We start from the raw sequence: 15,255 nt of genomic DNA, 5'->3' as shown, positions 1-15,255 counted from the left end.
CTCATAAATTTTCTTTCCACCTAAACCTAAACCTAGAAATTTTCTCTCTACCCAAACACAGAAAAATCCGGCCACCACCTCCACCAATCAAACCCAGCCAACAAAAATAAACACAAACCCAGCCAACAAACTTAAACACAAACCCAGAAATTTTCTTTTTACCCAAACACAGAAAAATACAGCCACCACCTCCACCGATCAAACCTAGCCAACAAACATAAACACAAACCCAACCAACAAACTTAAACACAAATCTAGAAATTTTCTTTCCACCCGAACCCAAACCCAGAAATTTTCTTTCTACCTAAACACAGAAAAATCCAGCCACCATCTCCACCAATCAAACCCACCACCACAACACTTAGCAAACAATCAAGAGAGAGAGAGATTCAGGTTTAGATAAAGAGAAAGTCAGAGATTAAGAGAAAAACAACCCACCACCACCTATTGAACTCGAACCCTTCAAACTTGCTAGAAGAGTCAGATGAAGTGAATGGTTTAGGCACACAAATCCCAGGTATTCCGAACTAAGACTTTAATAAGAGTAAGAGTTGGTTAATTAAACAAAATCAAACCGTGAAATTCTATTAAACCATTCATTGTACCATCGTAAAAGTAACTCTCCTTCAAATTTTAACCATTACGAGATAATGTAACACCCCACAATTTAATCATTTTACATCAGTACCATTTGTGTGTAAAATTCCTGGTTAAAGTGATGCCCATATACATATTCTGCATCCTTCAATCTCCAACCTAATTACACATCATTTCTGTTTCACTAATATATAGGGGAAATTACATTTACCTTCTCTAACATATATAGGGAAATAAATTACATTTACTCGCAAAGAGGTTCAAACAATTGTGACAGTTTTAATAGCTGATACAGTCTTCCACAATCAACCTAAATCCATAACTAAAAGAAAATCAAAATGGATTAAAAGATTCCAAACACTGTTTTTCCAGTACTAATCACACAAAAGTAATAATAATTTATATGGCAGTTTCAACCAAATATTCTGTGACGTTAAAGCTATAGCTTCTATCTGAATTCACTGCAGCTCCATGAGGGGTATCATCTCCACAAAGCTACGCAGAAACATCATTTATGGCAGAATTCAACTGCAAATGCTTCTCAGTTTTTTGGTTCCTGTATTAATAAATCACAGAACCAATGCAGTATCAATGCATTGTAAACATCATAAATGACCCAACTAAAACAATATCAATCACAGTTAAAAGATGATGAAAATACAAGTTAACATAAACTATTGTGATGCAGCAAAGATACAAATCCTAAAGCTTATTTATTCACAATGAATCATACAAATCAAGCCTTGCCCAGGCCCTAGAATGTGATGCCTAAAAACCTAAGAGAGAGAATTATACATTTGTTTTATTCTTGTTTTTCTAATGAAACCAACCTTGAGTAGTCCTCTTGTTTAAACTAAAAGACTATACTTTCAAACACCAAACACATTAACAAACATGCAAACATAGATAACGAGCAACTTTTAAGGATTGCAATTGCAGAAACAAGTTCTCACATCTGAATCATCATCAGAATTATCTCTAAACTTCTTCAGACCATCAACTGCCTTGTTTATCTGCAAAAAGTAAAATCACGATATATCAGTTGGTGTCATCAGAACTTTGGCCAAATATATTAGTGGGGGAAAAAAAAGCCTCTTGAGTTATTGCTTAGATAAGCAGTACATTAACAACGTCATAGCCTAAAAGTGAACTTCTAGCAAGGTCCAATCCATTAATTACTGATATGTCACATGCTTAATTGGACCAAATAACTATATACATTAACCCATCTTGTGAAAGTAAAACTTAAGTGAAAAATCTTTAACCTGTAGGCTCAAAAATAAGATTAGTAACATCAATGTATCGAAAAACATATACACCACTCTACCTAATTTGAACTTAAAGGAAACAGAGACACCCAATACTTCCAATACAAAACAATCAAAAAAGATACTTGCACTATTTGGTCTTCCACCAAATAAATCATATTTTAAATCATTAATGTGATGAAACAAACATATACACCACTCCACTAATTAATTGATAACCTTAGGAAACATAGACAACCAACACCAAATAGGTTGGGTTTTAGTAAGATATATAAAGCTAAATAATCCAACAATACCTGGGGTGCATACATGTAGCCTAGTCCAGCTACCAAGCCTCCCAACAAAAGGCCACCAATGGAGAGACTTGATTTTCCAGCATCTCCACTGCACTTGCACAAAATAGGAAGTGCTTAGAAAAAAGATATCTTTCCAACATGAGAAGTAGCTAAGATTCTTTTAACAGGAAAAAAACAGAAACCTCAACAAGAAGTGAAAGAAGATTAACTATTAACTGCATCAAATGTAAATGGTTCAAGTCTTGCAGCTGCAACATGTTTAAAACTTTTTCTTTCGTTTTTTAAATTAACATATCACACAAACTCATTTTTAAACTTCTTCTACTTTCATCTGCTTTCTCAGCAACCAAAAAAATAAATAGCCTACAAACAACAACCACCCAGGTCCCAGAATTAATAGAATAAAGAAGCAATTAACAATATTCCCAAGATGCCCCTTCAAACCCAACAAATCTGTTCCCCAAGTCCCAAAAAATAGTAAATTACAGCTATCACCCCAATGGTATACCGTTAAAACAAGGAACTACTGTGTGCGTTATTTTGTGACACTAACCATACCTCCTTAGTAGTTAGCTCCGTGAAGCATTTTTGTTACTTTAGAATTTGATGATGTGGCAAGTGCCTACATCACCTATTGGGAAGAATTGAAGGAAAAGAATGTTCTACCCTTTTACACCATTTGAATTGAGAGAAACCAAGTAAGGATTTAAGGAGAAAATTCAAGAGAAATCAGAAATATGAGTGTAGTACAATCTGTTTCTTCAATTCTCACAATATGCAATGTTGCCACTTGCCACATCAATGATTCTGTTTAACGGACATACTTCACATGGCTAACCACAGGGGATGTAAGTGTCACAATTCACAAATAGAGCACATGGTAGCTCCATGGTAGCTCCATGCTTTATAATTTGTAATTTACCCCAAAAAAAAAAAAAAAAACCCAAACAGAGGAGTATACCCCATCCCTTTTCCTCCTCCCCACCCCTCTTCCTCATCTGGACACAGTAAACCATTGATGACCCAAAATAGATCTTAAAGTCATGCAAAAAATATTGTCCCTGTAAGCTTTAAACTTTATGTGGATCTTAAAAATATGCCACAATAAAAAATGCATCAATAAACATTACAATATTTCCATGTTTTCAAGATCCAAAATAGGCCAAAATCAATGTGGGTGCCCACATTTGTTCATTTTGTGATTTGCATATCAATATGCGTGTGCCTGTGTTCCACAGCCCATCGGGAGTTCAATGCACTTAGATTATTGCATTTTTGGAGAAAAACTTTACCCATTAAGGATTGATAACCTTAGTAAGAACGGAAATAAGTCACATAAGTCAATCTGCTTCTCTGAGTTGATTTGGCAGGGGGCAGCATATAATATTCAACAATTTATTCGGGAAAACATCAAAATACCTGGGTGCCATTAAACTTTCAAAAGAAACAACGAACTATATTGTAAAAAGCCATTTGAATAATCAAAAACTGGTGAAACCTATCCATCAGATTTTGGTCTTCACCTGTGCTGGCCTTGACTTCGTCCTTGCTCAAGTTCTGTCATGCTTGGATTGTAAGAACGGCTTTCTAACCTCGAGTTCTGAAATTGGTTCTGCGTTTTTGACTCAGATGCCTCAAATTTTCCATACATGTTCACAGTTTCTGTCAAGGTTGGATTGTTAGAATTGCTTTTGAACCTCAAGTTCTGAATTTCTGACTGTAAGTTCACATTCCTGTGCACATGTGGATGTGTTAGGTGGGGCTGGTAGCCCCCACCATAAGAAACTGGATTCCTGAGATGTGCTCTAATTTCCGGGGATACTTCTGGTCGAACAAGTGTGGCAAGCAGAGAATCGAGATTCTGCTCTGCTGAAATAACCCTACTCATCTCAAATGCTTCAGATATACTTGTCAACCCACTCCTGTCAACAGTCCTTGCAGAATTTTCTGGCTGCTCAAAAGGATCCTCAATCTTACCAGCCATCAACAGTGCCAATAACAAAATTAGCAGCAGTGGCAGCAGTAATAATAGTATTGTTGAAATGTCAAAGTGAGAGCTGTCAATAATGTACATGTCTGTACAGAGAGAGAGAGAGTTACCAATATTGCACTAGTTTTGCGCACCCATCTTATATTGCTCCTGCACTCCCACTTTCCTGTATAGGTACAGATTCCTAGTTCTGAGGCCTTGAAACCGATGTCAGAAAACTGCCCCCCACCCCCACCCAAAACAAAACAAAAAATCTTTAATCAATAGCATTAGGAAGTGCATATGATGCCATAGCAGTCATCCCTTAAGAGATGGGGAAGATACCAGGCAAACTTAAACAAACTATTACAAGAAAAGGGCACTTTTCGAGTATATAAACATCTGGTACATAATCAACATTTTAAAATAAATTTATAAACCAGATATGTAGCGTTAATCACATAATACACAGGTCAAATATATATTGAAATTTGATAAACACCATATAAATGTCTAGGACCAAGATTCTTCTTTAAGGTAGAAAGCATGACAGAAATGATTACCTTTGCAAGGAACGAAATGAAAAGTTCAGACAAAGAACTGCGATTAACTCGTCTGTCTTGTCTGAACCTTCTTATGTTAGCAGCACATGCTTCAGCAATATTTCTCTCTGCAACAGTTCTCAGACCTGCATGAGGCATGTTGAAATACAGGTTCCATGACTATATGCCTCCTTAGTCAACTGCTACTTTGATTCAACAGATTATTTCAATAGGTAAGTTTTTTTAGTGATAGTCTCGAGTTCTACAGACAAACATGATTAAACCAAAAAAGAAAGCGCTCAACCCAGCAATGCAAATTAAAGACAAAAGGAATAAGAGAATAGGATCCCTTGAAATATCATTCATCACCCCCCTCTCCCCCACCCCCCCAAAAAAAAAGTTGTTTTAGAGAACCTGTCATGAACTCAAAATAATGCATCTATACCACAAATCCTTTACAACCAAGTTGGTCAATCCTCCAATAAATCAAAATCCTCCTATTTTTCCAGAAACCCCAAAAAAACAAGGTTGCAATCCAATACTGTGGTGGTACGGACCACAACAATGTTGGGATCGTGGGGCCTGGAACCCAATTAATTTGTGTGCTGGTTAAGGGTATAGCCCAAATGGGAGGTCCAAGGAGGAATCTAGTTGGTGTCTGGTAGAGCAAGGTTATGGAACAGTGGTTGATGACTGAATGCCTGACTACTTGAGGAGGATCTCAGGTGGCCGAGGTGCTCTTTAGGTGTCCCAAGCTAGATCACCTTTTCCCAATTCTGGTTAAGAATGTCTCTCCTTTTCTCTCGTGTTTCTCTCCCTTGAAAAATATTTCAACCCCTTTTCTTTTGAATCCCTGTCCTTTTATACTCTTCCATTAGTGGGATAGTAATCATAAGAATATATTCCACCTATGCATGAGTCTCACCATTCACCAAGTTTAAGTATCCCTTTGAGTTTAAGCCGCTGTTCCAGCCTGTCAAATCCCACACCAGAGAGTGGGTCCCCTTTGGCTCCGTCACCACAATGATTCCCTTGTAACTTGAACCAAGCATCAAGGCTTGTGCTCGGCTGGCAGATTCCTTAATGGTAAGCTGATGGCTTACGCGTTAGTTCAGCTCGGACCTATCACTTGTGGACCCGGCTAGGGATTAATAGTCCTCGGCCCGAGCCTAGTATGGGCCAACTTGGTCCACTCACAATACCATTAATTGAAATCATATTTTTCCCTATTTCATTTTCCAAATGTTTTGTTCTACTAGGTAGATGATTTCTCTCAAACACTTTGTTTCAATTACATCATTGGCACATATATATAATCAGTTTGATTTATCCCAACAATCGTCACATGGGTCATATAATTAACACAATATTTATCTACAAATTCTTCTACCAAAGAACATTAAATTTAACTAAAAATTCAAATTAAATTGAGATGAGATATCTGCTTTCATAAACCTATATGATGTTTAATATAACTTCAATATTTGTGTTATGACAAGACAATCTAATGCTAGATGGCTCCTCTTCAAAGCAAACTGCACCGTTGAATTACCATTTAGGTATCTTTTAAGAATACTAGCATTAATATTATTATCTAAGCCTCAGTTACCCTAGTACTCAGCCAAACCAATCATATGGCTTTGATTATAAAAGAGGAAACAAAAACCCCGGTTCCATGACCTTTGGACAACACCACTAAAGTGTAAATGTGGCTGTATAAAACATAGAAACACCAAACCCAAACATAGAGAGAGAGAAAATGATTCATATGAACCTGGGACATAGGAATATGTTCCTTAGAACCTAGTTGACCTGATCCTATGCCATGTCTTTAGACAATATTACTATAAGTGCGAGGCAAACAAATTAGCCTTTCTTTTATATATAAAAAAATTAAAAAAATAAAAAATAAACCTGCAATTGGCCTTCTAAATCACCCTCCCCCCAAAAAAATAATAATAACAGCATGCAAAATAGAAAAGAAATTAATGTTTTCAAAGAAAAGAGCACGATTCAGTTTATGTCTCCACCACTGTAAATTTCCAAAACAACATAGATGTTTTGTGCTTATGATTAAAGATGAAAATTACCTTGAAGATCATCAGCAACATTTCCAGCGTATATATCTTTAAGAGGTGGAAAAATTGCCGGTTCACATGTCTGAAAGAAAATTAAATCTTCCTACCTCTTGTCAGAACTGAATTAGTAAATTTCAAAATGCATGGAAGCAAAGACAGGAAACCAGACCAACTAAAGAATATATATACATAAATCAAAATATGTAAATAGGAAGAAGAACATATCCCGGCGTCTCATAACATGACAACACATTTTAATCATAAAAGGAACAAGACTTATGCAACAGTATAATACTTTTTTTTTTTTAATAACATTAAGCAAACCAAGTCCAAAGCAAACATTTTGGATGCATGACATGGAGAAAAAAGTAAATCTCTTTGAATTTTAAACCTTTTATAAGTTATACGAGAAATAATTATAAAGAATTACCTGAAAATGGAATATCACAAGCAAACTGAGAGAGTATGAGTTAAGAGTCCCATTAATTGGATCATTTATGTCACGTGCCTTTGCCCATTCCTTGACCTACACAAACTAGAAACAATGCATCATATGCCAAACAATGGCAAATATCAGATTGCTACAAGAACATACCAGTAAAATCATGTCACGAAAGCGCCCATCTATCTCACTGATCCACAAAAAGAGTTTGGACTTCATTTGGCCCTTCAAGTTATCAATTGATATATCACAAGAGAAGATCTTGTGCCTACTCTCGCATTTTAGAATTGGAACTCTTGCAGGGATTAATTGCACCATCTGCCATTGACCTGTAGATCAAAACTGTTATGAAATGAAGAAAGAGGCATCATAATGAAGAATAATCAAACAAAGAAGAACAATGTTGAACCAGTAAAAATTAAGTAAGCTTGCATTACATCATGTATTATGCTCTTATCACTTTCAGTTGGGAAATAAATACTTTGGGGAACCTCTGATTGAGTAATTAATGAAACATATTGGGACGCCACTTAACCCAAAAGCTTAAACTTATGAGTTTGAGTCTAACTATGTTATATTAACCACTCACTCTTTTCATTATTATTCAATGTAGGACTTCACTCACACGTGTATACCTAGCATTTTCATAACAAAAAAGTAAAACTGAATATTTAACTTTAAAAAATAAATAAATAAATAAATAAAAATAAATAAAAAACCTCTAGAGCTTGAGAAGGTGATACAAATAGAACCAAAGTATCCATTTCAAAAGATTATTAGAAGGCCACTTTGATTAAGCATCATATAGACCTGGGGTCTAAATTTTCAAAGATTATAGAGAGACCACTCTGACACCATCCACAGATTATGTGTCCTTGTCTTCACAATTTCCAAAAGCATTTTTTTCAAAAATGGATACAATAAAGATTTAAGCACGTGCATGAGGAATGAAACAGATTGATGAAAACAGCCACTCAAAGAATCTCGCACATATTTCTTCAAAAAAAAGAATCTTGCACATTTTCTATTACAAACTGGAAAAATGACCATGAATGTCTGCTGTACAACATACTTACAAACTACAGAGACACTAAACTTTCAGAACTGGTATGCATGCTAAATAAAGTTCTACTAAATTCTGTAAGAAAAAATTGCAAAAGGTGAAGATAGTACACTGACTGAAGTTTCCCAATTTGCACTTTATATAAATTACAGTTCATATCCAGCTTTATACATAATCCTTTTTTTTTTTTAAGATAAGTTCCAGGATTCATAAATACTTTTGGCCCATATCATTAAGTGTCCCTAAAAAAAAAAAAAAAAAACCCAAACAGAGGAGTATACCCCCATCCCTTTTCCTCCTCCCCACCCCTCTTCCTCATCTGGACACAGTAAACCATTGATGACCCCAAAAATAGATCTTAAAGTCATGCAAAAAATATTGTCCCTGTAAGCTTTAAACTTTATGTGGATCTTAAAAATATGGCCACAATAAAAAATGCATCAATAAACATTACAAATATTTCCATGTTTTCAAGATCCAAAATAGGCCAAAATCAATGTGGGTGCCCACATTTGTTCATTTTGTGATTTGCATATCAATATGCGTGTGCCTGTGTTCCACAGCCCATCGGGAGTTACAATGCACTTAGATTATTGCATTTTTGGAGAAACCTTTACCCATTAAGGATTGATAACCTTAGTAAGAAACCGGAAATAAGTCACATAAGTCAATCTGCTTCTCTGAGTTGATTTGGCAGGGGGCAGCATATAATATTCAACAATTTATTCGGGAAAACATCAAAATACCTGGGTGCCATTAAACTTTCAAAAGAAACAACGAACTATATTGTAAAAAGCCATTTGAATAATCAAAAACTGGTGAAACCTATCCATCAGATTTTGGTCTTCACCTGTGCTGGCCTTGACTTCGTCCTTGCTCAAGTTCTGTCATGCTTGGATTGTAAGAACGGCTTTCTAACCTCGAGTTCTGAAATTGGTTCTGCGTTTTTGACTCAGATGCCTCAATTGGGAAATAAATACCTTGGGGAACCTCTGATTGAGTAATTAATGAAACATATTGGGACGCCACTTAACCCAAAAGCTTAAACTTATGAGTTTGAGTCTAACTATGTTATATTAACCACTCACTCTTTTCATTATTATTCAATGTAGGACTTCACTCACACGTGTATACCTAGCATTTTCATAACAAAAAAGTAAAACTGAATTTAAAACTTTAAAAAATAAATAAATAAATAAATAAAAATAAATAAAAAACCTCTAGAGCTTGAGAAGGTGATACAAATAGAACCAAAGTATCCATTTCAAAAGATTATTAGAAGGCCACTTTGATTAAGCATCATATAGACCTGGGGTCTAAATTTTCAAAGATTATAGAGAGACCACTCTGACACCATCCACAGATTATGTGTCCTTGTCTTCACAATTTCCAAAAGCATTTTTTTCAAAAATGGATACAATAAAGATTTAAGCACGTGCATGAGGAATGAAACAGATTGATGAAAACAGCCACTCAAAGAATCTCGCACATATTTCTTTAAAAAAAAGAATCTTGCACATTTTCTATTACAAACTGGAAAAATGACCATGAATGTCTGCTGTACAACATACTTACAAACTACAGAGACACTAAACTTTCAGAACTGGTATGCATGCTAAATAAAGTTCTACTAAATTCTGTAAGAAAAAATTGCAAAAGGTGAAGATAGTACACTGACTGAAGTTTCCCAATTTGCACTTTATATAAATTACAGTTCATATCCAGCTTTATACATAATCCTTTTTTTTTTTTAAGATAAGTTCCAGGATTCATAAATACTTTTGGCCCATATCATTAAGTGTCCCAATTGTGAGAACATGTATTTCAAGACATGCACTGGAGACAAGCAATTACAATAAAGCAACATTTTAAGTTAACAAACGTGCAAGAGAGATTGTCAAAATATAAGAACATTGGATTTTCTGAAACTTCTATGCCTAAGTGACAGAATACAAGCATCTAAGAGGGAGAGAGAGAGGTGGGGGAAACGAAAAATGCTTGAACTCAAAGCAAATTACCTCTCAAAGGATTTTGCAAATCTGCAAGTAATCTTTGTTTGCGGTCACTGTCAACATATGAAATATATGCACCCTTGGGTAAATTGATAGAGATATCCACGTCACCCCATTTTGTGAACAAATTGGACACAAATGACCCAAATGGCTCCACTGCTGCCCCTGTTTGAGCCAGGTCATTAATTTATGTTGTTAATCATAAATTTTTTTAACTAATGGCAAGGATTATTCCTCATGTAAATAAGACATAAAAGTTCATGATGACTTTTTCTCAAAAAAAAAAAAAAGAAGTTCATGATGACTCAACAAATGAAATGCAGAGAAAGAAGAAACCAGAAAGAAAATTCGCTTAATCTGATGATCTTTACTATAGGTTACTTGTCTCGGATTGAGGGAAAAAAAGGAAAACAATGAAGACAAATATTTATATGGTGCTAAAAATCTACAGAAGTCTTTGTAGCATGAAACATCATCTTTACCTTTTTTCTATGGGGACCAAACTACAACAACTCTAGCCCATCCATCCTGTAACAAGTCAGAAAAGATGGATCCCCTTTAAGGAATTCCTATCTCTATGCACATGGAGATGAAGCTTCCTCACCAAGACAAACATTCAAAAGAACTTAGGTTACAGAAAAATCAAAAAATGTCATTGAAACAGAATCTCAAGATAATTTGAAACTAGTTTCGTCTATAACACAGTAGATATATAGGTCGGGAATTCTAAATATGCAACTTAAGTTCCTTGGGGACTTCCAAGAGTGGGAGCTAGAAGGGGTGAGGGAGACTTTTTAGGCTCGAAGGATGAAATGCAGGTAACAATGAACTACAGAAAGCAAATAAATTATATTCTAAGGAACTATATACAAGGACAAAACTTTTAGTAAAATCAGGTGCCATTGGATTTCAAGTAACTAGGCTATTCATGATCACACTAAACCCAATTCCAAACAGAGCAATTCGAAGTCTAATCAATCTAAGCAGTAAACAGTTTGAAGGTAAAATATACAAAGCAGTGAACATATCATAACCTAAGTAAACATTCTAAACATCCAATTAAATTGAAGATAATGCATTGTGGATGAAACAGAACTAACAACTAAAAACTTGAATCTAACTAAAATAAACTTGCATAAACAAGATTAAATTGAGTAACAAGATTACAAGAAAGCGCTTACAAGAATGAACACCTTTTAAGCCCTATGAAGTACAAGAGAATCTCCTAAGGAACTAATATTACAAGGAACGATATGGTCTTTGTATAAGCAAGTTTGTCAGTGAATAATGGTGTCCTTTTCTAGAGAATCAGCCCTCATTTATACTTGAGGCTAGATGAAAATTGACAGTTGTTCCTTCCAAGTGTCTTTCTTTCCTTGAGCTTGAAAAACACTTGTCGCAATATCGGATGCTACTTTGTAACTTTTAAAAACTGCATCTATGTTTCTCTATTTCATACACTTATATAAGTCAATAACTGCCATGGGATCTGCTACATTTGCCACCGGGTCATTTTCCATGTACCCGTGCCTTCACAGGTTTAACTTCCCTATTGTGCCACTTGGAATGTCCTTAGCAAGCCAGGAAATTTTGGATTAATACCAACAAGGAGGTCTAGTGTATGATTCTATTGTGAGAGTTTGAGACATGTGCATCTGCATATCCTTAGAAAGGTGCGTGGGGTAGCAAGGTACCTCATAAGGTGGCTTTCTTTGTGTGGACAACAACCTGGGATAATCATGATAAAAGGAAGATGGTGGCTGTTAATGAGTGTATAATGTGCAAGTGTAGTTGTGGTACTTTGCATTTTTAGCATTTGGAGTGATATGGGTGATGCCAAGGTGGGTGATAGACTTGATGTTTTCATGGAGACGAGCTTTTGGTTGGTCAAAACTGGCTGTGTGGCAAGCTAGTCCTCATTATATTATGTGGACCACTTGGAGAGAGAGAAACTATAGGACTTTTGAAGATGAAGAAAAATCGACGCAGGATATTAAGAGTAGTTTTATGAGAACTTTGTTTGAATATCGCACTATGATTGAGGGGGTTTCATGTAACTATTTAGTTGAGTTTTTGGACCATATGGCTGTCCATTTGTAATTTTTTTAATGAAGCTCTTCATTATAAGCTCTCCTTTCATATAATAAAATATCTTATTTATTGAAAAATAAAAAGTTCGAAGAGCCAAGAGAAGAAGTTGCTTAATTTTCCAAATAAAAAGAAAAGTCACTTAATTATTAGTCGCATAAAACCAGTCACTCATGCTCAAAAAACCCTCCAATGTGCCACGCCACTTGCAGAACTATATCGCCAGCTGCCAGCTCCCTCTTCACATTCTAAGACCCAACAAAGTATCCAATAGATATGAGCCAAACGGTTTGGGCTCATGTAAATATTAGTGAATTCAATGCTACAGCATTTCAACATCTTAAAGAAAACCATGGCCACTAGGTTAAATTTGATCAAAATCCCTCCAATGTACTGGCCAGTGATGATATATAGTCATCTCAGAGCAAATACCATAGGTTAAATTTTATCAAATGCTCCCCCCGCCCTCTACACAAAGCCCACAACCCAAACAGGTTGAACAGCAGCCATGATTCTTTGGCAGGCTTTCTTACTAAATATATATCATAGATCAATTAATGGCAACTAGAACACACCTTAAATGCCACCTAACAGCCCGTTGAATTGGAAATTTTTTTTACAAGTCAACTATAGTTTTGTTCATAGTATGAAAGTTGACCAGTATCACAGTTTCAGAGATCAAAAAGCTTCCCTCTTTTGACATGAGCAGTGAACCCTCCAATGGATGGATCTGTGCATAAATTTTTATGGGATATAGAATGGAATCCTCCCATTCCCACCAACTTATATCTTCAATTGCAAATCATGGAAGTTTTACTGATTTTAATTATAAATAAAAAAAAAATTATAATAAAATAAAAATTCTTTTGACAGAACCATGAAAGTACAAATTACCTCTCAAACTTTGCACAGATTCAACGACTCTTCGTAGTTCACTAATGACTTGAGCCCGTGCCGCCAAATCCTCCTGCTTGGGCTTGAGCACTTCAAGTATTTCCTCGAGTATATGCTCCAATGTACTATTGGCACTCATTTTTATTTCTGAAAAAACATTAGCGATGCAGATCAATGTGTCAAAATTCAAGTGCAGTAATGGCAAATAACACAAGGTAGAAACCGTTAAAGACACCTGAAAATGGTAACACCTTATTCCAATATGAAGAATTTCATCAAAGCAAAGACTCAAAGTCCCTTGGTGCCAACCATAAATTAAGCTTTGAGTATTGCTCATAAAGTTAAGATGCAAGTCGTATATCACTTTGTCACTATAGCAAAGTTCATTGCATCTAAGATATACTTTAGATTTATAGAATGAAAAATAACATTACACATAGATTTGGGGATGATCATACTAGGTCTGATCATGTAAAACATAAACTGAGGACGTATGAACTAACAAGAATTTTTACGCAAGGACCCCTATTTTCTCATTTTCAATTCATCAACTAAAGACACATTACTTAAAGACCGATAAACAAATCAAATAAAATAACTGTACCAAAAAAAAAAAATCCCACATCAAAAAATTGCTTATTCATATCAAAAATAATTAAATTAACAACAAATAGATACACAAATCTTTCAGATTGTTATATACACCAGAGCAAAAATATATATAATATATCAGAATCATCATCAACAAAACCATTACCTGAAAGCTTGACTGAGACTTTTTTCTACCACCTTTACTAGGAATAGGTCTAGAACTCCCAAGGAATCCTAAGCTACGCTATCACATTGCCCTTTAATAAGGCAAACCAAGTTGAGAACTTTATTTACAGTAATATATTAGTACATAGTACATACCATAATAGAGTTGTAGAGAGTATGGTAGAATGACTTTGCTTAGTGAGAGGGGTTTTTTTTTCCAGCTTTTGTGGGGCTTTAACGAGGTACGGAAAAGGTAAAGGTGGGTAACAAAGAAGAATATTTGTTGGGTTGTCCACTCTCCTCCTCAGTCATTGGTGGACTTGGAAATAATGACTTTGATTAAACAAAGACTCTTGACTTTGATGATGGTGGGAGACTTGGGAGTGAAGTCTTGGTCTTCACCACCCCTCACTCTCATTGTACTAAAACCTTGCTTTTTCTAGTGCATGGCATTTGTTAATAATGCAGGTGCAGAATCAAGCAGCCGGTAGCTACTAGCCATGCCTATTTCCCTTTCTTCCATTAGTACTCCTCAATCCTCACACTCTAAAGAAAAATAGAGACGTGGGAATATGGAGGAGAATTTTCTTATCTAGTAAAACAGACTTCTCAGTTCTCATTTAATGCCATTTTTTTTTTTTGTTGGAACACATGATTTCGCGTTAATTACTGTCAATAGAAGTGTGGGAATGAATACCATCCCTATCTCCAAGAGTCTCACTGTCACAGTGCCACCTTCTTGAATTTACGACTAAATGGTCTAGGTTCAAATCCTCACTCACCACTAAAAAAAAATAAAAAATACTGTTAGATTCTAAGGTCTTAGGATTTTATGCATTTAATACTCTAATTTGTAATGTTGGCAAACCATGATCAAAACATTGTATTTAGTCTTATTTAGACTTGCTCAAAGTTGGTTTAATATTGTAAAGTTGGAATCGAGTGGCTGCAGAAGTACTTGGGACTTTCGGCCTGGCTCGATCGATCGAGTCTATCGATCGAAGAATAGACTCGATCGATCGAAAATCGCACAGGTTGAATTTTTTGATCAAAACAATGTATTTAGTCTTGTTTAGGCTTGCTCAAAGTTGGTTTATTATTGTAAAGTTGGAATCGAGTGGCTGCAGAAGTACTTGGGACTTTCGGCCTGGCTCGATCGATCGAAGAATAGACTCGATCGATCGAAAATCGCACAGGTTGAATTTTCTGCAGAATTTCCAACTCAGCCCTACTTCATTAAACGTTTAAGG

General features: G+C 35.5%; 1 protein-coding gene across 3 annotated transcripts; it reads right to left on the bottom strand.

The window, feature by feature from the left end:
* Positions 1–821: 821 nt before the first annotated feature.
* Positions 822–14,206, bottom strand: LOC112023270 (protein HESO1). Of its 3 annotated transcripts, none has more exons than XM_024055888.2 (12): positions 14,007–14,206; positions 13,250–13,396; positions 10,274–10,432; positions 7,346–7,521; positions 7,181–7,276; positions 6,763–6,832; positions 4,694–4,818; positions 4,262–4,369; positions 3,685–4,133; positions 2,162–2,249; positions 1,551–1,610; positions 822–1,153 (listed from the first exon to the last, which is right to left on the bottom strand). In XM_024055888.2, the coding sequence occupies exons 2-12, from the start codon at positions 13,386–13,388 to the stop codon at positions 1,139–1,141; spliced, it is 1,485 nt and encodes a 494-aa protein (XP_023911656.1). In that variant the 5' UTR covers positions 13,389–13,396; positions 14,007–14,206; the 3' UTR covers positions 822–1,138. The 3 variants fall into 3 exon arrangements, with proteins under 3 accessions (XP_023911656.1, XP_023911658.1, XP_065619082.1); XM_024055890.2 differs by lacking the exon at positions 14,007–14,206 and adding an exon at positions 13,485–13,848; XM_065763010.1 differs by lacking the exon at positions 14,007–14,206 and adding an exon at positions 13,501–13,848.
* Between the last annotated feature and the right edge of the window lie 1,049 nt (positions 14,207–15,255).

Source organism: Quercus suber, unplaced genomic scaffold (assembly GCF_002906115.3).
Source record: "Quercus suber isolate HL8 unplaced genomic scaffold, Cork oak 2.0 scaffold_486, whole genome shotgun sequence".
NCBI lineage: Eukaryota > Viridiplantae > Streptophyta > Magnoliopsida > Fagales > Fagaceae > Quercus > Quercus suber.
Note: the sequence above shows the minus strand (reverse complement) of the source record. Positions and strands in the feature narration are given on the sequence as shown.

Excerpts from the sequence above, each read along its gene's own strand:
- LOC112023270 (XM_024055888.2), bottom strand. The coding sequence starts at position 13,388 with ATGAGTGCCAATAGTACATTGGAGCATATACTCGAGGAAATACTTGAA. Across the intron at positions 4,819-6,762 it reads TGTTGCTGATGATCTTCAAG|GTCTGAGAACTGTTGCAGAG; the intron begins GTAATTTTCATC and ends TGCCTCATGCAG. Across the intron at positions 2,250-3,684 it reads CGAAGTCAAGGCCAGCACAG|TGGAGATGCTGGAAAATCAA; the intron begins GTGAAGACCAAA and ends GTGCAAGTGCAG.